The 21,395-nt window shown below is 34.3% G+C and overlaps 1 protein-coding gene and 2 long non-coding RNA genes across 5 annotated transcripts; 1 reads left to right on the top strand and 2 right to left on the bottom strand.

Annotated features, from left to right (window-relative positions):
- Window positions 1-462: 462 nt before the first annotated feature.
- Window positions 463-4,166, bottom strand: LOC138124044 (uncharacterized). Its single transcript, XR_011156987.1, has 3 exons — window positions 3,990-4,166; window positions 1,911-2,119; window positions 463-1,847 (listed from the first exon to the last, which is right to left on the bottom strand). It is a non-coding gene; the product is annotated as an uncharacterized lncRNA (long non-coding RNA).
- An 8,786-nt stretch (window positions 4,167-12,952) lies between these two features.
- Window positions 12,953-14,301, bottom strand: LOC138124990 (uncharacterized). The gene is made up of 2 exons (XR_011157319.1): window positions 13,365-14,301; window positions 12,953-13,310 (listed from the first exon to the last, which is right to left on the bottom strand). It is a non-coding gene; the product is annotated as an uncharacterized lncRNA (long non-coding RNA).
- Window positions 14,302-18,470: 4,169 nt separating this feature from the next.
- On the top strand, window positions 18,471-21,071 carry LOC138123853 (inositol monophosphatase 1-like). 3 transcript variants are annotated; one of them, XM_069038688.1, is made up of 4 exons: window positions 18,471-18,573; window positions 19,495-19,625; window positions 19,747-20,249; window positions 20,671-21,071. In XM_069038688.1, the coding sequence occupies exons 2-4, from the start codon at window positions 19,563-19,565 to the stop codon at window positions 20,930-20,932; spliced, it is 828 nt and encodes a 275-aa protein (XP_068894789.1). In that variant the 5' UTR covers window positions 18,471-18,573; window positions 19,495-19,562; the 3' UTR covers window positions 20,933-21,071. The 3 variants fall into 3 exon arrangements, with proteins under 3 accessions (XP_068894789.1, XP_068894786.1, XP_068894788.1); XM_069038685.1 differs by lacking the exon at window positions 18,471-18,573 and adding an exon at window positions 19,299-19,437; XM_069038687.1 differs by lacking the exon at window positions 18,471-18,573 and adding an exon at window positions 19,312-19,441.
- The last annotated feature ends 324 nt before the right edge of the window (window positions 21,072-21,395 follow it).

The raw sequence follows: 21,395 nt of genomic DNA, 5'->3' as shown, positions 1-21,395 counted from the left end.
AAAATCCCTACTGTCGAGCATCTGTTAGACATTTTTAGAGAAAGCTTTATCGCTGCAGGAGATGCGAAAGAAATTTTTCAAACTATTATTTATATGCGTCAGTGAGAAATATTCTGTTTTAAGAGTAATGCGGTGAACGAGACTGTTTCTTTCAATTATAGTTATTGTAGAATTTTGGGCTGAATTGCTCTTATTTATTTTAATAATTGCAGATGAAAGTAAAATATATTTTTGATGTAAAATGGGCGTAAATCAGAATTCAATGGTCTATCCTATTCACAAAGGAAAAAAATGGAGATAACCATTAAGAAAGTGAAGATGACGTTATTCCGTCAAAATAAAAGAATTAAAAATTCTCGGAAAGGTTTCGAGTTATTCGGAAAATCTCAATGAGAAAGAAAATATTTACGTTTATATAGTTTTATTAAAAAATCAAAAATGTAAAGCACTTGGTGTCCCAAGCACTTGTTTCCTTGTTTACAAAATTAAACTGTAAAATAGAGTAATAAATACGGAAATATGGGGTGTTTTTTAAAATTTACCCCATAGTAGGCCCTGAAGAGTCGATGGTAAACGCACTACTCCGTATAGTGCGTTCACAATCGACTCTTCAACGCCTACTATAAGGTGAAATAAGGTAAAAAAAACACCCGATACATTGTATTAATACAAAACTAACAGAATTAACACCAAACCTCTAAATAATCATAATTATAATTGAATTAATGAATGAAAAATATCGTTTTTCACTCAAGGGTGTTAAATGTTCTGTTAAGTACAATGGGAATTATTTTCGCAAGATTGAATCAAAACTAAGAAATAATTATTTGCAATATCATACAAGTACTTTTATTATTTCGTGAGACATCGAAAGAATTTCATCAAATATAGTCGAAACGTTATAGATGTGGATTGGGTACTTGTCGTTAAGTTGGCACTACCAGGAACAGTAACTAGACGCGTTTATAAGGTATGTGGAATTTATGACAGATTTCTCACTAACGTACAGTTCAATCATAAGTTTTAGGCGACCTTGAGTTTGACAATCCACATCTAAAACGTTTTTACAATATAAGAAAAATGTTAAAAGGAACAAGATTTAAAATACATATTCTTAAAAGCCGTCTACAACTTTCATAAATCGAATTAAATTAATTACATGAATATTTTTATAGCAGCATCACGTGCCTGCTGAAACTTTCCAAATAAAGTTATCAACATAAAATTTTACGGCCTCTATTAAAACAACTTTTCAATTTTTTCCTAAATAGATGCAAGAATCACCGCCATCTTAATGTATATTTTGGTATTAAAACGACATTTTTTTATGGACTGTGTATCGAATGATAACTTTTACAGCTTAAACGTTTGCTAAAATTTTTTATGTTTCATAAAGATATGCGACCGAAAATCAACTTTTAATAATGTTGTTTTTATAACATTTCGGAGAACGAAAAATGCATAAATAAAATTGCGAGCTTTCGCACGCATCACCGATCACCACAAAACTCAATAAACATAAGTGGAAGCGTAAAAAAATTCTTATTGATGTACGAGTTTTGTAATTTGTAAAGGGTACGAGACATGTTAAGAGCTTTAAACTGATGAACGTAAGTTATGAAAATTTATTATAACAGAGGTTTTACAGTGCCGTAAAGTTGAGTGTTTCGGCGTTTAGAGGTCTAATTCGGTAGTGGATGGACGGTTTTGAAGGCAAATAAAACATAATCATATTTGCTTTATATCAGGGTAGAGTTTATGCTGGCGCTGATTGATAGTTGATCGAATAATGCGTAGGCCATAATGGCAAAGAAATACGACGTCATAAACTCTTTTGCACGCATTTGCTGAAACCGAGAAACATTTTATAGGTTATAAATTATTCGGAATCTAATTCACAGTCATCTTACAGGCATGACGAGATGATCGTAAAGGGCCAGATAAATAAGAAGAGAACAAAGAGAAGAGGGTGTGTACAAACTTCGGACTTGATAACATCAAACGGTCCTAAGGCGAGTCCTGAAAAGCTTGATAATGGTGTCATTCGACAAGGTCTTGATTTAAGGCTCCACTTCAGCCGACGCCAATACACCCTCGAGGAGAGCGCCCCACCTGATCCCTGCAAATACAAATCAATTAAATCCAACAGAGATGACAACCATTTTCTCTTCTCGCCGATCTCACGCTTGTTTCGAAGCGACGACGGCCCATATAAATAAACAATTTCGCTTCTTTAAAACTTGTGCGCAAGTTAAAAACCGATACGAAGTTGGACAAAGCGACAAACTGGTGAGTCTTCTTATCGTCCATGCAGGACTCGAGGAGGCGGCGAAGCCTCGACCGATTCAGATATTTTTAAACGGAATGGGCTGTCACGTACCTAAAAGTTGCCCTTTGTGTAAGTTACGTAGGAAATTGGATTTTGCAGTTTTGCAGTTTGTTAAACTTCGTTTTTTGTATTTCCAAACAGAATACATTTTAATGACGGCTAAAAGCTTTTCCACTAGTTTCACCGTTTTGGGAACATTGATTTGGAATTATTACGGAGTCATAACCGCATTTTAACAAAATGGACTTTATGCATTATTTGCTTGCGGATTTAAATATTTTTTATCGGACAATCTTTGACCGCATAATTCTTAATACCTGAATGAATGAGTCAACCAACTATCAGGTGTTCATTTAAATTTCCGATCAAAATTGGCACCACTCGTGTAAAAACACAAACAACGCTAAGATTTAAACAGCTGATCCGTGATCCGTAATCCGTAGTGTGTTCACAATCGACTCTTCAGCGCCAACATTGACCTGAAATTTAAATTAACATACTTACTTTTCCAGATTCCGCATTGTTATCGGAAATTTTTGCATTGAAACAAAGGGTTACACTCAATTAAAAAAAAATGGTAGTAATAGATTTTCTTTGTCGTAATACTATGATGTGACAATGAAAAATAAGACAAATATTTTTTGAAGACATTCCAAAAAATTTTGGAAATAAAAAATAACTATTAAACATCATTTTAAAAACAAGTTAGAACAAGATAAATACTAAAAAGTATTTTCCAATTAAAAGTTACACCAGTTCACATGTACCGTATAACATTATGCTTTCTACTGATGTTTATCCTATAAAATAAACTCGTTAAAATAGTTTACAATTGTACGGATTCGCTTTCATACTCTGATAAACAATATAAGCGTAGTTCAATGTTATAGATTCAACTAATCTGAACATGAATGACGAGCTACACGTGATTGTTAACAGTTTGTAGACGATGATAATTTGTCAAGAGGGTATCTGTGCAAATAATACTAATTTGTATCTGTACCACATTCTTTACTACACACCCAATTATTGTGATAATTAAAACATCTACTCTATTAAAATTAAAATTGACACACTACCTATTGAAATTTCTTATGTATTTAAATTTTGGATATTTGTCTCTAGATAGAAAGATATACTCTTTGAAAAAATTAATAAATTGAGTTAACAGCTGCCTTGACGATGTTGCTTACGAAAACTTTGTTTCTTAGTAAATATCCAAGTGAATGTGACAAATTAAAGTTAAGGAGATAAATGAATCTTCAAGCGGTCGACAATCGCGCCTTTATGTATCTCCATAGAAACAGTTAAAGTGGCATTTTTTTAAGCGGAGTAGAAATAGTTCAAGTCCTAGGAGTCGAAGTGTCCATAGAGCGACCGAGTCAAATGTAAGGTCATTTGAAGTATGACTGATGCTATTGAAAACGAAATGCACTGCGCGCTTCCGGGATTGACGCAGATCGCAACAAACTCTATGCAGGATTTAATCCTACCAAAGTCCCGAAAAGTATATGATTTCTACATAACGCTTCTGATGAAAAGTATCTAGCTACAAAGTTAAAGTTTCTAACTTCCCTAGAGGAAGAATTATAAATTATTATTGTAGGTTATTATTGTACGTGGGACCGGCGCTTGTCGATGTGAGATGTGATGAACTTACCAATTATTTGACAATGGGAGATATCGAAGATTTGGGCTCTGCTATCTTATTAAAAGTTCAGGACAGTAAAAATTACTGTTGGTTGTGGTGGATCCGGAACTAACGTGTGTGGCTCCAGGCAATAACTGCACAACGTGTAAAGCGTAACGAGATAAAGGTTTGTTAAATAAAATGTGTATTCAGTACAACGTATTGTGATGGAGTGTTGCATGCGCGCCGGGGTGCGCAGAACGCAGAATCGTTGAATCGCTTGAATATTCCAACAATTACAAATCGCGATCATGCACCATTTTGGAAAAGTTTTATCTGGAAATTTGCAGAAAGTACATGGGATAATTTAATAGTGTTGTAGACTTTGCTAATATTATCTAAATTTTAAGTATGAATAATATTACAACAAGGGAAGTAGGAATTACTGGTGCCTTAAAATTTGAAACTGCAACTGGGCTCTTCTACTCATAATGATATATACTACTATTATTCAAAATTGTCATTGCAAACACACTTGAAAATAATAAAAAAGCATGCATTATTGCAGGCACAAAGCAAAATAAAATGCAAGATATTTGAAACTCCTTTATCTTTGTAATATATTTTTGAACGTCCGTCAAAAAAGTGCAAGTTTTTCATTCGTTTGCGTTCATAAAATATGTGATTTTTGAATCGGTCAAGAAGTGTTAAAGACAGTGCCATAGTGGTTCATTTTTGCACGCATTTTTCGTTAAAAAAAGTGCCATAGAGTGTAATTTTTTAACGCACTTGTATCATTTTTTATTCATAATTAGTAGTTTTTTTTAACGAGTTCGTATGTAAATTGGGATTTTTTTGGCATGAGTGGGCCAATTTAAAACGAGCGTTTTAAAGCTTCACGGGTTCACACAAGAGAAAATAATTAAATTTTGAAAGTGTTGTTATCTAAACCTACGGGCGCCAAAATTTTTTTGTATGGAATTCGTTAGTAAAGTATCTTTATTTTACTCGGCGAATTTGCGCACTCGCTTCGCTCGACCGGCAAATTTTCCTTCTCGTAAAAAAAGTATTACTTTACTCACTTGTTGCATAAATGACTATTTTCTTTTTTTATTAATATTATTTAATAATAGCGCCACTCAAGATAGATCAAATCGGAAATTATGGCTGATGGATTAATTTGATTAATGATTTAAACGGAATACAAAAACTACCTGCTTCTATTAAGCAAACTTGAATCCATTAAATTTTGCAAAAATGGTGGAGGCGCCAGGATATTTTTTACAAACTGTAGCGCTTGTTTTTGTTTGGACCAAATTCTACCAAATTTTTGTTAAATAAACATTGAATTGGTCTTCTTGGAAACATCATGAGTAGGCTAAATACTGATTATTAGGAAACCACGAAGGCGCTTAAATTACGACTAAAATAGTTATTTTTATATTAAGTGCGCGAAGAGAGTGTTTTTTGTGCATGAAAAGGTCTTTTACGCCGAGACGAAGGTCGAGGCAGGCAGTACAAGCCTTTGAATGCACAGAAACATTCAAATTTTTGAAGGAACTCTGAAGTTTCAATGCAGTGACCATGTTGCTAGGTAACTAATACAAAACAGTGCGTGAAATGAAAAACAGAAATAGTCGTATGCGTGAAATTGCATTTCACACACTGTTTTGTATGGTTTCTATGGTTTCGATCTTACTAACAATGCAAAAAAAAATACACGTCAGAAAATGACTCACTTCAGGCACAGATAACTATGCGTGAATTTTTTGAATCAATTATAGAAAAAAATTATATCGTGTGATCCATCAAATTTGTTATTAGAGTTGGCGCTGGAAGTGCCAACACATATCTAGTTTAGAACTATCGCGACAAACGTCACATTTAATGACAATTGTAAATAGAAAATAGCGAATTAAGATTCGAGGAATTAAGAGAAAAGTTACAATAGTAATATTTATTTTATTAAACAGATGCTGAAAGTGTTTACCATTTTATTCTAAGCACAAACTTCGTTTAACTCCACTGATAACATTTTGTAACATTAGTTTATACACAAATAAGTGTATCGATTCAAAAAGACCTACGGCTTCAGTCCCAGCGCCAACTTTAATAACAAATTTAATGGATCGCTCGATATTAAATGTCATGTAATTTTTATTTGGTGCTACCGGAATACACCTTAACTAAAATCCGAATGCCATAAGATATTTCTAGAATTTCTTTCGTACAATATGTTGATCAAGGACTCATGGTGCTTCTAAAGTAAACACTTGGTAATTATTAAAATTTTGTAGAAATAATAATGATTAGTCAAGGGAGGGACAGAGCATCAAGGCCTGAATTTTGTGTTAAGTAGAGTAATATTTTTACAGGGAAAAACGCAACATGCGATGATATTTTAAAAATAAGAATTTCTTGTTTTCTGAACATCATTTCGTTTCTTATTCCTTTTAATTGCCGATGTTTCAATCAGTCCTGGTAAACATTAAGTCTGGTAATTGATTTCTTCAATACTGCTTAACTTATCGAAAATGTAACATTCAACTTTCTCACCAATAAGTTTATAACAATCTCTTCTGTACAAACGGTTATTTCCAGTCTTTCTGGCTTAAATTCGTTTACCAATATTATTTAATGTCTTCAATCTCTCACTTTTGCTTCCTTAATAATTGAATATTCATAGAACTCATACTAATGTCAGCAGTTGTTTTATGAAGGTAAGGGATGTTGCGTCGAGCTGCAGCGCCAAGGGGAAGCGTGTTCGTTCAAAAAACATCAATGACGATGCTTATGAACTGACCCGAATTTTCAAATGTCTCGATGATCAAAGGAAACATTTTTAATTACGTTCTTTCCACGTTGAACGATGAGAGAGGACGGAAAGAAGCTGAAAATTGAGGAATTGTATTATTCACAAATATCTAACAAAAACAAAACTTAAAAAATTAACACGACGTAGAATTCGCATTTATTTTCTGTTCTCATTTTCTTTTTGCAAAAAAATGACAAAACGGAGAACCCAAGTCACGAAACATTACTATACAGGGTGTATCTGAAATACGTGTGTTAATTTTAACCAGTGGAAGAACTCGCCAAGAGAAAACTTTCATAAATTGGCGGGTTCTTCCAGTGATTAAAATTAACACACGTATTTTACATACACCCTGTTTATATATTTTTTTAAATTAAATATAAATGTTTCTGTTTTTTAAATAAATGATAATGTCTCGTTTTTTCTACGTTTGAGGTAGCTTTTATAAATATTTTTCCTAAACAGCGAATTAACACGAGGGAGCACCATCTTGGTAGCTGATGTTTTGTCAGGGCTAAAATAAGTGCTTTTACGGCGAAGAGATTTTAGTAATCGATAAAAGTATATCAGTGCATGCTTCTTAATAGGTGGTGACAAAGAGTTGATCGGTAATTTGTCTTAGAAGACAAGCTCTTTTCATGGAGTCTTAATGTTAATGGATTTTGTATAAAAATTTTATCTTTCTAATATTTTTTTTCTCCTTGAGGCAGTAAGCGTAATCAAAATAAAAAATAATTTTCACATTAAAATGTTTTAAATGTAGAATACACAGTATTGGACTTTCATTAAATTTCCGACATTTTTACCCATTATTTTAGCAGTTTATTAATAAACTCCAGAACCGATATCCATATTCATGCCATTCTCTCGCACAATGGAATGCTAATTAGCGAATTTCCTTTATTTGTATTATATTTTTGAATCATTGCCACTTCGAGGTCTTGCATTTGGTCTAAAATAAGCCACCCTAAAAGCAACACGAAACAGCGTCACCAGCTTGATCTCTTTTGAATGGCTTCCTGTTTTTTGTGTGGTCGTAGATATTGGATAATCCACGTACAAACTGTAACAGCTATTAAAGGAAGATATTTCAGATATATTTGAGTAAAAGGAACGGTCACAATAAGGAAGATGTAAAACAAGCTGTCGTTTCCTCCTTCGTAAACACCGAGTGTTCTTGTATGGATCCGTCTGAGGACTTTTCCCACTAAATACTCTTTTTACAGTTTAAGTACCCAAGTTCGTGTTGTTTCTATCTCGCGAGCGCTCTAATAGAAAGGCCTTCAATACAATTCGTTAAGTTGAGCACACCTAATACCAAAACTTTAAGTTTCTCGGCCGACACGCAGACTGAAAACTTAATTGCTGAAAAGTTCTCTTGTTGATCTTATTAAAAGCAACCGCAGTAGTGTCCTGCAGACCTCCACCGAATACTTTCGGCATTACTCTGCATAATTCAGACCGTTCCAGAATTTGTGTAAATATTAGGGATATCAGAGAAATTTAAAAATGTAATAAAACAAGGGGAACCGGAATGGATATAATTTATTCCTCCGACGCATTTTTGCGAGCGGAACTAATTAAAAGAATGGAATTAAGCATTCCTCAAAATATAAGACTGTTTGAATTAAAGAGTAACAATTTGTCTAATTACTTTGGACAGCGTAATTGTTAAAGGAGAAGGAAAAGGAGTCTGTGACCTTATCCGAACTTAAACGAAGGGTGTCTCGAATGACCGGAGGCAGTGATGGCCATTTTCAGCTCCAACGAACACAAGAAGGGACTTAGTTCGACAGAAATACACTACAAATGATAAAACTTGGGCTCCCTCGGAGTGTTTTATTTAATTCATTACGTCACTTCATCGCTTCGAGGACATGTATTTTGAATAGGATATAGCTGAAAAAAGGACACAAAAGGGTAATAAATAATGCATTTTATGGAAAACCCACAAACATGTCGGTTACTTTATTTACATATGCACTTGATGGTTTGCTTTACAAATTTGACAGCATTTCCGGAGTAAAATATATTTATTTGTTTGCACAACCCCATTAAAAATAAGTTTGCAAGTGTTAATGCTACAATTTTATCATTTTAAAAATATAAAATTTTAGGTTACTTTGCGTCTGTGTGAAAGCTGTTACAAAACCCATTTTGGGTGCTGTAATAGAAATTCGCGTTTTGAAACAAACTAGTGTAATTTACGTTGTTTTCGTGCAATATACAGGTGTCCCAGAGTTGCGAAAAAGATCCATAACTCGTTTGTTATTAAAGATATCAACTTTTTCTTTATTCTAGATGATAGCTACGCTTCTACTGCATATTCGGAAAATATTGCGGTATATATACAGAGTGTCCCAATATTATAAAAACACTAAAGTTATGTTTTTTTAAATGGAAACTACCCAGTTTGATTTTATTTTTGAACTCTATGCTAAATTATGAATCAAATTTGTACAGGTCGTTTTTACTTATCTGCCATCGTTTTTAATCAGTGCGCAGTGGTGCCTTCGAAAATTCGTACCTTCCAAATCGTTGCACATAAATTAAAATGATTGACGCTGCTTGATTTCTGAATGTTTGCTGCATCTGCTGAGTGTTTACTCAATAACGTGCTTAGTCGCATATGCCTACTGCGATTTTTTAAACATAACGAACTAAAAATGTCAAAAACTCATTTTTTTCAAATGGCACCCCGTATTTATTATTGCACTGGTCGAAAGATTTTTTGACAAGCTTTTGAACAATATACGGTTTGTATAGTCGAATCTGAAAATCTAGGGTACTATCCTAAAGTCGCTAAATTTGGTGCAATTGTTCCGTTAAAAAGACAATACAAAAATCTAGTAGACCTAACAAAAGATAATCACGCAATATGGTCACTCCATAAAGATGAATCAACCAACAAAACAGTGTTTAATTAAACATTTCATTATTTTAGTGATTTTTAGTGTTTTTAAGATGGCACCCTAGATTTTCACATTCGGCTATACAAATCCTATACAGTTGGAAAGCTTGTCAAAAAAGCTTTCCACCAGTGCAATAATAAATGCAGGGTGCCATTTGAAAAAAATGAGTTTTTGACATTTTTAGTTTGTTGTATTTAAAAAATCGCAGTAGGCATGTGCGACTAAGCAGGTTGTTGAGTAAACACTCAGCAGATGCAGCAAATATTCAGAAATCAAACAGCGTCAATTATTTTAATTTATGTGCAACGATTTGGATGGTACGAATTTTCTAGGGTGCTATCTTAAAATCACTAAAATAATGAAATGTTTAATTGTTAAACACTGTTTTGTTGGTTGATTCATCTTTATGGAGTGACCATATTGTGTGATTATCTTTTGTTAGGCCTACTAGATTTTTGTACTGTCTTTTTAACGGAAAAATTGCACCAAACTTAGCGATTTTAGGATAGCACCCTAGATTTTCAGATTCGACTATACAAACCTTATATTGTTCAAAAGCTTGTCAAAAAAGCTTTCGACCAGTGCAATAATAAATACGGGGTGCCATTTGAAAAAAATGAGTTTTTGACATTTTTAGTTCGTTATGATTAAAAAATCGCAGTAGGCATATGCGACTAAGCAGGTTGTTGAGTAAACACTCAGCAGATGCAGCAAATATCATTTTAATTTATGTGCAACGATTTGGAAGATACGAATTTTCGAGGGACCCCTGCAATTCGAAATTCTGGTAAGAAAAGAGCCACTGATTAAAAACGATGGCAGATAAGTAAAAACGACCTGTATAAATTAGATTCATAATTTAGCATAGAGTTCAAAAATAAAATCAAAGTTGATATCTTTAATAACAAACAAGTTATGGAGCTTTTTCGCAACTCTGGGACACCCTGTACAATTGTTGTAAATATTAATCGTTACATGAGACGTGTCTAACTAATACTAATCTCATATTTCTGGCGGGGTATATACAAAATAAGTATATAAAATTCCCCAAATTTGAAAATTATCAATAACGTTCACTTAAAAATGGATTAAAAGGAACAAAGTAGAAAAACTAGTGTATGGTAGTACTTACTCCTTCATGAGACTCATTGTAAGCTCGTCGTGCCCCAAACCCGTGCGTGCTACAAAACGTTTCTTATAAGACTCGTATCATAATATGCTATAATCAACGCAACCAGGCGCTTGACAAGATGGACAGAGAAAAAATGTTTGGGTGTATGAGCGAGACAGAGAGAAATAAGCAAATGGCTGGAAAGGAAGGTCGAAGAGATATACGCGAGAACAAGAAACAAGGTGAAGATGGAACAGAAAGAAGGTGAATGGTTTGAGACGACAGTAAGACATAGCTGCCCGCTCAACCCCCTGCTGTTCACGATATACGTGGCAGAAGTGGACGAAATATTAAGGAAAGCGCAAGCGGAGGGGGTTGTGGTGGGTAAGAAGAAAGTATGGAGCCTGACGTTTGCGAACGACTTGGTGATAGTGGCAAAAAGTGAGAGAGAGAGATGAAAGAAATGATGAGGAGCCTGGAAAAGTATGTGAGGGAGAAAAAACTGGAAGTGAATGTTGAGAAGACGAAAATGATAGTGTTCAACAAGAGAAAAAGGGAGAGGAAAGAGAGCGAGTGAATGTAGGAAGGGAGGCAGGTAGAACGAGTGAGCGAGTTCAAGTACTTGGGCTACAACGAGAGAGACGGACAAAGCAGCAAAGTGTGGGGAATAGGAAAGAGACAGTGGAGAAGTGATTTCGGGAGGATAATGATGATGTTTGAGACTATGGTAGAGAGTGTGCTGATGTACGGGGCAGAGATCTGGGGATTGAAGGAACAAGAGGAATTGGAGAGACTGCAAAATATCCGAGATGGGTGCTAGGAGTGGACAGCGAATCGCCAGGTTCCATATTGAGGGAAGAGTGCAAGAGGAGCAGGCTGACAGTGAAAGCGGGAAAATAAGGAACAGGTATGCCAGTGAAGAAGTGGAAAGATTGAAAGCAGAGATGGATGAATGCGGAGTTGGGAGAAAGGGACAAAGACTTGGGCAAGAATAGAGGTACAACAGGGATTATGAGAGGTGCGTGACAGAGGAAATTCCAGAGTACCTGATGGCGAGATTCAGATGTGGGAACGAGAAGAGAGAGAACAGGTATTGCCCGGAAAGAGAGGAGGGACGGATGTGCTACGAGGAGAGAGAGACGATTGAGCACATTTGAAATGGATGTGGCGAAATGAGAGAGAGGGAGGGAAAGGAGAGGGGAGAAATACCGAATGAAGACCGAAGATAGGATAGATAAAAGAGATATGGAAGAGTAGAGCAAGGATAGAGACAGAGAAGGTGGTGATAGGAATTGAAAATGTTATTTTTGGTTATTTTGAAATTGTATTTTATGTTTAGTTATGTTTATGTATACGGTGCTTTTTTTTTAACGCTGGCCATAGGGATTTACATGCTAAAAATTTAGGGTCTGTTAATAAGGTTTTTATGCAGGGTGTCTCAGCTAAGACTTTCGAGCCTAATACAGGTGTCCCAGAACCCGCGGATCAAACGTACAGTGCGTTTTCCTTGGTAATAACTGAAAGCAATACCGTTTAAAAAAAAAGGACAGGGTATAATCGATTTTTTGTAATGAATAATTAAAGTTAACCAATCAGAAGGACGCTGTTAATTTGAATTTCACGTAAATTTAACCAAAGGTTTGAATTGCCTAGCAACATAATTCTAATAAGAATAGTATGGAATTTCAAGTAAATGTTTGGGCAACTGTGAAGATTTTGACAACGTCAAGTTATAATTTGATTCGAAATTGTCAAACTTCGTATTGAAATCATGTATACAGCTGCAGAGAATGCCGAAATGCTCATAATTTATGGAGAGTGCCCGCGCAATGCACGTGAGGATGCAAGGAAATATGCAATACGTTTTCCACGACGTTTGCCACATCCAAATTATAACGTATTTCTACGGTTGGTGTACCGTGCTCGAGATATTGGGTCCTTGGTGCCTAGCTGACAAGAAATTGGTGGTCCCCCGCGAGAAGTTAGAACGCCAGAGACTGAAGATGCTGTTCTTCAGTACTTTGATGACGACGGTAGAAGAAGTATATTTGAAGAACAATATTTACCGCGAACCTATCAATATTTTAGAAGAAATAAATGACCAAATTCACGAAAGACTGGCTACTGTTATTCCTAATATGCTTAGACTGAACACTTGTTATAAATTATTCTTTTTATTTTGCATGTTTCTTATTTCATTTGTTGCATTCTACATCGTTTAGTTATAAAATTTGATCTTAAATTTTTACTAATAATGATGCTAAAATAAATAGGTTAGTTCAATCCAGTTTTGTCTTCTTTCTTTCAGAACTGCCACTATGCGTGATCTGTTGCTCAAAACCTACGTGTAACTCCAGCTTTTTTTGCACTGTCAAAAATGTTCCTAAAAGTCTTTTCTTTGATTTCGACGATGACGAGTCCCGCTCGTGTAGCTGCGCTAATACGTTGCAGATGCAGTGTGATGCACAGGAGTCAGGATAAATTTCTTGTGATTCCGATTCACTTCACAGGCCCTGCATATTTCACTTTTTACTAAGATTTTTAAGGTAGTAATATGTATTACTCACTTGACGCTACGTCGCCATTTTACCTTCCTTTAACAAAGGTTCAATTCATCATATCCCTCCCGTCAATTTGCCATACCCCTCAAGGTTACAATTGCTCTGGAAATTTTCACTCATAACATAACAAACCATATTTCATTAATTGCCGGAATAAGAAACTAACTTCTTGCGTTCCCTGATTTAGATTCTATACATTTGTTCGCTTGCCTTTGGCGAAATTATCCCATTTTTGGTTATTTCAAAAATAGCTGTCACTTTTGACGTCTGTTTCGACAAGTTGACCAGATAAATATTGAAAATAATTTTATTATTCATCGAATTATACGTTGCTTGGCAATTGAGGGAAGGTACTCAATTTTCTCATAAAGGGAAAATTAGATCGAGCTCTATTGGTCAATTTGATTAATTCATAACTAAAAAGCTGTTGCACCCTGAATATTTTTCTAAACGTTTTTTACCTTCATTACCATCAAGGAATATACAGTTTCAATTTGATCCGCGAGTTCTGGGACACCCTGTATCTCGGTTATTTTCCAACGGATTTTTGTGAAATTTAAAATGCTATTTCATTGCAGCGCCAAGGAAAGCCGACTACAAGAGCTTTATGAGTTTCCAGAAAGTGCCCCCACATCTTGTCTTCAACTTCTGTCTACATAAAAATTATGATAATAATCGATTAATTTTGAATAAACTTTACTTACCGTTCTAGAACACCAAAAATTACTTACCATCGAGTTTATCGTTAGCAACGAGTAAACAGACGTGGTAAACAACCAAATAGAGTACAATCGCGCAAAAAAATAATTACAGTAGTTTAATATTGTTGGAGTCGAATTTTATTTTTTTTCCAGGCGTTTTGGCGTAATTTCTATTTTGTGAATAAAATGGTTTTTTAAATCTGTTTTATCTGTTTCATTTGAATTTTCATTCAAAAATTGCATATTGCAATAAATCGTAGATAACAACAAAGAAATTAAAAAAAAAAGCAAATTAACACAAAAATATTTTAATGCAAATGCTTAATTTCTTGTTTTTGTTGATTTGTTTATTTTTTATTATTCTGTTGTTATCTACTATTTAGTGCAATGCGATTTTCGAATAAAAATTGAAATAAAACAATTGATTAATTAAAAAAAAAGAATATTTTATCCAAAAAGTAGAAATTACGCCAAAACGGCTGGAAATAGGTATACACAATGTTAATAAAAATGACCTTAAAATTAAATTTTACATTTATATTTAATGTCATAAATGGTAGTTCCTATTTCAAAAAATGAAGTTTTCGACATTTTTTGATTATGTATTTTGAAAAATTTCAGTAGGCTTATGAAACATAAGAAAAACGTCTCTAGTATCGCAAAAGATTGGCCAAACCTTTAGAAATTCAATTTAAAAAAAATCAATTATTTATTTAAAATGGTTTAGGAGTTTTACATTTTTTAATGAAGCCCTGCAATCCCGCTTTTTGAGAAAAAGATGACATTAGTCAAAAGGGATGACAGATAAGTATTGACAAAAGTACGTTCTAAACTCAAAATTTAACGTAGACTCCAAATTTGAAATCAAAACGGGGCCTTTCCATTAAAAAAAACAAAGATGGTGTCGATTTGCGGTATTTCCAGAAGTGTCGCCATTCTGAAAATAATTTGTTTGAACTTGCAGCAATCGATTATAGTCGATTACCAATTTTCATATTAAATCAGAAAGCTTCTAACGTACGGGCTACGTGAATCACCCTGCATACATTTCATTACAAAAATATAAATAGAAATTAGCAATTTATCTGGCTTTCCATTACCTTAATTTTCAGAGAGCAGGTTGAAAGTTGATATTGATGCTTGTTAATAGTTTTCAACCGACTAATTTTGACAGTTTTCCTATAATTATATGAGCTACGTTTTAAAACCTGCGCCTAGCAGCTATTGATATTAAAATTATTAATATCAATTATTTCCAATAAACCGGAAAGTAATGTCAGAAATTAAAATTAAATCGACGTTAATGAATTTACCAGTCATGTTTAATTACCCGGACATTCAACCACATTTAATTTCCTTATTAATATGCCAATTACGTCACTAAATGACCTACACCCGTAATAATTCAAGCGTTTGTTAACCGAAATCATGCATAACGTAAGCGCGGTTTCGGGTTTTAAGACAATATCAATCCCATTAACACAACACATTATATCGGGTGTATCAAAAAGGACGCACAGGCGTTTTAGTACCATAGCATAGCATAATATAGACCCAGATTTTGTACCAAAAACTGTTCTGCAGCTTTCAGTAAAAAAAAACTCTCAGAAAGTGAAAATGAAAATGGCAACAATGCAATAAGTAACTAAAAACTACCGTATGTGGTTGTCATGGTTAAATTTTTTTCTCTCAGTCGTTGATCAAGACGCCTAATAACATTCAGACTGGGATGCCTTCCGTTAGGAAAACACATGGTGTATGTCCGTGCAGCTAATTTTCGCGTTATAAAGGTGTCTTTTTTTTCGTTTCTATATGTTGGCAATTTTGCCGCGTTTGAAAACGACTCCCCCTCACCGAATTTCATCACTGACGAAGAAACGGATTTCAAACGTATTTGAGAAAGGAATTTTTGGATACCTGTTGAGGGCAGCTTTGAAAGCTGATACAACAAAAGCTCTTGCGCGTTAACGAAAGCCAAAAGCAAAAAAAAAATTGTTCACGTTCCATGATTACACTAAATTTTGTACCTTCTTTTTGACACACCCGATATATGTCTTCATAATTATTACTACTACTATAAAAGCACTTTCATCATTCGATCTTAGAAGTTAAGCAAAGTCGGGAATGGTCAGTGTTTGGATGGGTCGCTTGTGGGGAGTTTCAATACCTCAAAGGTTGATTTGATTTCTGTATTATTCGTAATCGGTCTTGTCGTATGAATAAACTTTAAAGTGGATGGGGTGTAAAAAGTTAGCACATATCAAAATATATGTGATATTAAGGAAAATAGTTCTTTCAAGGGAATTATCGTTACTTAAAAGAAATGTATAAAATTATCGAATTAAGTTAAAAGTGAATAAAATTTTTATATGTATAACTGTTTCTGGAATTACAAAACTTCATGAATTTTTAAAAATGGTTGGTCACGTTTAATCTTAGATTTTAATGAAAAATGTATAGTCGTAAGTTTACTAAATATGGAGTTTGCTATTACGAGATGGAATTTTATGGCGCATAAACCGGCTCGTACATCCTATTCGAAAAACGAGGCAAAGTTGCTCGTTAGTGCCCGTTGTATAATATGAAATGGGAGTAATAGATAATAATTCAACAATAAAACGTAGGCGATAAAAGATGAATACAGATCCAAAAGTTCGTAAAATTCATAATAAACGAGTCTAAACAAAACGGGTAAAAAATAATGGCGTGTCATTGCAGCCATCCGAAAAACGAATGGCAGACAATACATCACGGACGTTACGGAAAATAGTAAAAATAAGATGGGATCCCGTCGCAATTAATTGTACGTGATTATGCGTACAAAATAGACATAAATTCAGCCATTATACTTGAAATCGGCGCCTGAAAACAAAGCACATTAAATCTGCACAACGATAAATTAGTCCCGTAATGCTGCAGTAATTCAGTTAGCTGATCGCACGTCCATCGTTCTGCTGGCATCAATCTGGATTAACTTTACACCTATACTTAATTTTGCTTCCTCTGAATAACAGTTGCCGTCCTTATCCCAGCTGTGTGTAGTTTTGCTCCTAATTTCGGTTTAGACATGATACAAACGGCTACCAATAAATTGCTACAAACGAAGATGGAGATCACTCATTTTATACCGTCGATATATTGCCAGCCTAAAGAACAATGTTTAACAGATTTCTAGATTTACAACAAGCGACAGAATTCTGAACCTTCTAAAGCTTTCTTTCATTAATTTTCTCAATTTGGCATTGCACCGATTTCGTAGAAAAACATAACTACCAAAGACTCTGTGAATTTGTCTTCAAACCATCTTTTTGATAATATTGTTAGCGAAAAGAAGTTAGACTAAAAGTTAGTTAAACGTCTTTATCTTAATGTACTTAATGTTAGTCTTGGATTATATCAAATGGCGCCAACCTCGTCCGCCAAAATCTTCTGAACCGGGATTAAAATCAATGCTGATAGAATACAAGAAAACACAATGAATAAAATATGGACAAATAATTATTTGTGTAACAAGGGCAAAAAGTGCCCGAGTCTGGGTTTTCTAGTCGAGGCGCAGCCAAGAAAACAGACGAGGACAAAAGGCACTTTTTGGCCGAGGCGACCGCACCAACTACAAAGCAAAAGACATCATTGGAAAAATTACAATTTTATTTTGTATCTATGTACTTTTTTCAAATAGATACATTTATTAATTCATATTAACAATTTTTTATTGTATTTTTTATTAGCTTACCAACAGAATGAGAAATTTACTATTTGCAGGACAATTATTGTGATTATCATCTGCGATGTCCGGCGGCGTATTAGACATTAGACATCACTTTGACTGTTGTATTAGATATTTCTTCATCACGCTGTTACGATCGATTATATTATATTTTCTTATTATGCACCAAATACGCACCAGAAATAAACACTTTTTCCACTTTTTCGGGCAAATAAAATACATACTTTGGTTAAATTTAACTGGCAAATATTCATTTGTTTTCAGTCGGTTTACTCGGTTTTGTCAGTTTCATTGTTAACTTACTACACAGACCAACAGATGGCGCCACGGTCCATGCCCTGAAAAGTGCGTCCGAAAAAGTACGTCCGCAAAATAGTTACTTCTTGTCCCCATGGAAGTACGTAAAATTACCTTTTTCATTAAGGGTGCCTAAAAATACATTTTTTGTCGAGAAATACACACAGTGCATTAACAGCACACTTTAAGTTAGTTACTATCTAACGCAATAATTGTGGTCACAAAAACAGCCTACAGCACACGGAGTTTATACCATTATTTAAATTGTTGGGGCGCACCAATGTGTTGGTTGTGAGACATCTGCATTAAAGTGGCTTCAATAGATGATCGTAAGATCCTCTCTCCATCCTTCTCTTCTCCACGGATGTGTTAAATGCGTATGTGATGGGTGATTATGTTGAGCATAACAATATCAGTTCGCAAATTTGTAGTTCCCTTTTGCACTAGGTTAGAAGCTGATCAGTTGTCAATACCTAGTCATAAACACAACGTAAGTACCTAAATAATTTTTTTGGTCGTACACTCGGACGCATTCCCCAATTTCAATTTGTATTCGCGTTTTATATTTTTGTTATTCTATTCGAAAATTTCAGGTCGAAATACTGGATGACTACACACTTATTGGTAATTGTTCACTTTAACTACTTTTGGAATTTTCGCGTTTTTTCTGGCTAGACAGCCTCAGGGCGTCCTCCTAGATCGTTTCCCACCATTCAAACCTTGTGCAAATGCCTTTTTTTCTCTCTTGTTGTGTTTCAAGGTCGCGTCAAGGTCGCGCCAATGTCTTAGTTTAACTGAAGGGTAAGGAAAATTTATTTGCACAAGGTTTGAATGGTGGGAAACGATCTAGGAGGACGCCCTGAGGCTGTCTAGCCAGAAAAAACGCGGAAATTCCAGAAGTAGTTAAGGTGAACAATGACCCACTTATTAACGAAATGTCATTTCTATCTGAAAATAATTACTTTTTCTCTTTTACCTTATGACGACGAAAACCGTCATAATTATGGTGTGTGGATATCAGAGGCATCAAGACAGATTTACCACAACGCACGTATAAGCTTCATGAGTTTACCACTGTATAAAATAAATACTCGTATGTTCACAAGTGGAAGATTAAATGTTATTATCGTTAAAAGTTTACATTTTTGTAACACAATTGGACAATTAGATTTGAATAAATAAAAAATATATAACAGATAATGCAAATGTAAATAACTCATTTATACTAAACTTACAATTACTCTTCAAGTTTTCATTATCTTTTGGTAGAACATATTGAAAAATTGTGTTATAGAATTTAGCGCGCGTTTAAAGTGTGCATATCTCCTTTTTTTAAATTATTGCTACGGGCATTGTGGGTAGAGTGAATTACACAACTATTGAAAAGTAATACATTTTTTAACCCTTCTAGCTGTTAGAATTAGCAACTGCCATAGGATTATCAACATCCAGAGGTTGTAAAAACTACAAATTCGAAAAATGACGACTAATAATGATGTATTTTTTGAAGCTGCTTTAAAATGTGTAAAAAGGGCCGGCGAGGTATGAATAAAACTAACCATACAATCTAATTAACTGGTCAATATTAAGCAAAATTGATAAAATACTTTAAAATGTTATCTTTGAATTAATCTTGGCCACTTATTAATGAAATCATTTGCAGCTAATTCGTGAAAAGATATCCGTTACCAATAAAGCTACTGAAGTAAAGTCCTCTGAAATTGATCTAGTTACTGAAACTGACATGCAAGTGGAAAATTTACTCATAAAAAGTCTCAGTGAACAATTCTCTGATCACCTTTTTATTGGTGAAGAGTCAGTAGCTGGGGGCAGTAAGTGCCAACTAACAAACAGCCCAACATGGATTATAGATCCTATAGATGGAACAATGAATTTTATTCATCATCTTCCACATTCGTGTATATCCATTGCTTTATTTATTGATAAAGAACCTGCCCTAGCAATAGTTTACAATCCAATGATCGAACAATTATTTACTGCTAAGAAAGGGGACGGCGCATACTTAAATGGAAGAAAAATTCAAGTATCTGGTGAAACTGCTATAAACAAAGCTCTAGTTATTATGGAATTTGGAACCAGTAGAGATCCTGAAAAAATGAAAGTTGTAGCTGCTAATCAAAACTTGTTAATGACTCAAGTGCATGGGTAAGTTAGTGTAATAGAGAATGAAATTGTATTTTGGTAGCAAGTATCGGGTGTTCATTTAAATGTATCCTCAAAGTTGGCGTTGAAGAGTCGATTGTGAACGCACCACTCGTCCGTCTGCAGAGTAAAAACACAAACAACGCAAAAAGTGACGTTATATTTAAACAGCTGATCCGTGATCTCTAGTCCGTGGTGCGTTCACAATCGACTCCTTAACGACCGTATTTTCTGAGAAATTCTTTTAAATTTTTTCAAGCATTCTGGGTTAAGCAGCGATTCACAATAGAGAGTAGTATTCGATTTCTACGTTTTCGTATTCTTCACGCTTTTAAATTTTTAATTTAAAATTTTTATATCCGTTTGGTGGTTTAGAGAACTTGTGCAAAAAATTGCATGTCAAAGTGATATTTTACCATTACAGTTTGCGCGCTTTAGGATCTGCAGCTTTGGATATGGCAATGGTAGCTTTAGGAGCAGCAGATGTATATTTTGATTTTGGAATTCACATATGGGATATAGCGGCAGGAGAATTGTTAGTCACAGAAGCTGGTGGAGTTATTATGGATCCTTCGGGTAGTCCTATTGACCGTTTTTCGCGTAGAGTACTAGTTGCAAGTTCTCAAGTACTAGCTAAACAATTATCAGAAAAGTTAGTTCTGTATTATCCAATGCCGCGAGACTAAGTACTCGCATACAAAATTACTTATAACATAACTAATCGTAAATGGTTGGAACTTACCAGTTGTAATTGGTTTAAATATTGAATTATACAGATTTATGTAATTAATAAATAAGTAAATGGTAATAAAAGTTTTAATGTAATGTATTTATATTACTTAAAAAGCAATGTTTTTTATTTTAGATTAATCTAGTTGGATATTTATAAATATTAGGACCACTTTCTGTTGTACAGGGTTATTCACTAGTGGGGTATTTCTGAACTTCATTTTGCTGCAACCCATTGTACAAATTGCACCAATATCTTGATTTCAAATTTTGAAAATAATTATAACTGAATCCACGACGGCTCTTAGTCCTGTCTCTTTGACGTTAAAGCAAAAAATCTTTGTCAATTCGAAAAATTTGTTTTTACAATAACGACGAAAAGACTGACATGCTCCCCATTTATGGAGTGTGGAAAGAATT

Source organism: Tenebrio molitor, chromosome 2 (genome assembly GCF_963966145.1).
Source record: "Tenebrio molitor chromosome 2, icTenMoli1.1, whole genome shotgun sequence".
Taxonomy (NCBI): Eukaryota; Metazoa; Arthropoda; class Insecta; order Coleoptera; family Tenebrionidae; genus Tenebrio; species Tenebrio molitor.
Note: the sequence above shows the minus strand (reverse complement) of the source record. Positions and strands in the feature narration are given on the sequence as shown.

Coding starts and splice junctions, on each gene's coding strand:
- LOC138123853 (XM_069038688.1), top strand. CDS start 19,563: ATGACGACTAATAATGATGTATTTTTTGAAGCTGCTTTAAAATGTGTA. Junction 19,626..19,746: donor GTGTAAAAAGGGCCGGCGAG/GTATGAATAAAA, acceptor AATCATTTGCAG/CTAATTCGTGAAAAGATATC. Junction 20,250..20,670: donor TTAATGACTCAAGTGCATGG/GTAAGTTAGTGT, acceptor TTACCATTACAG/TTTGCGCGCTTTAGGATCTG.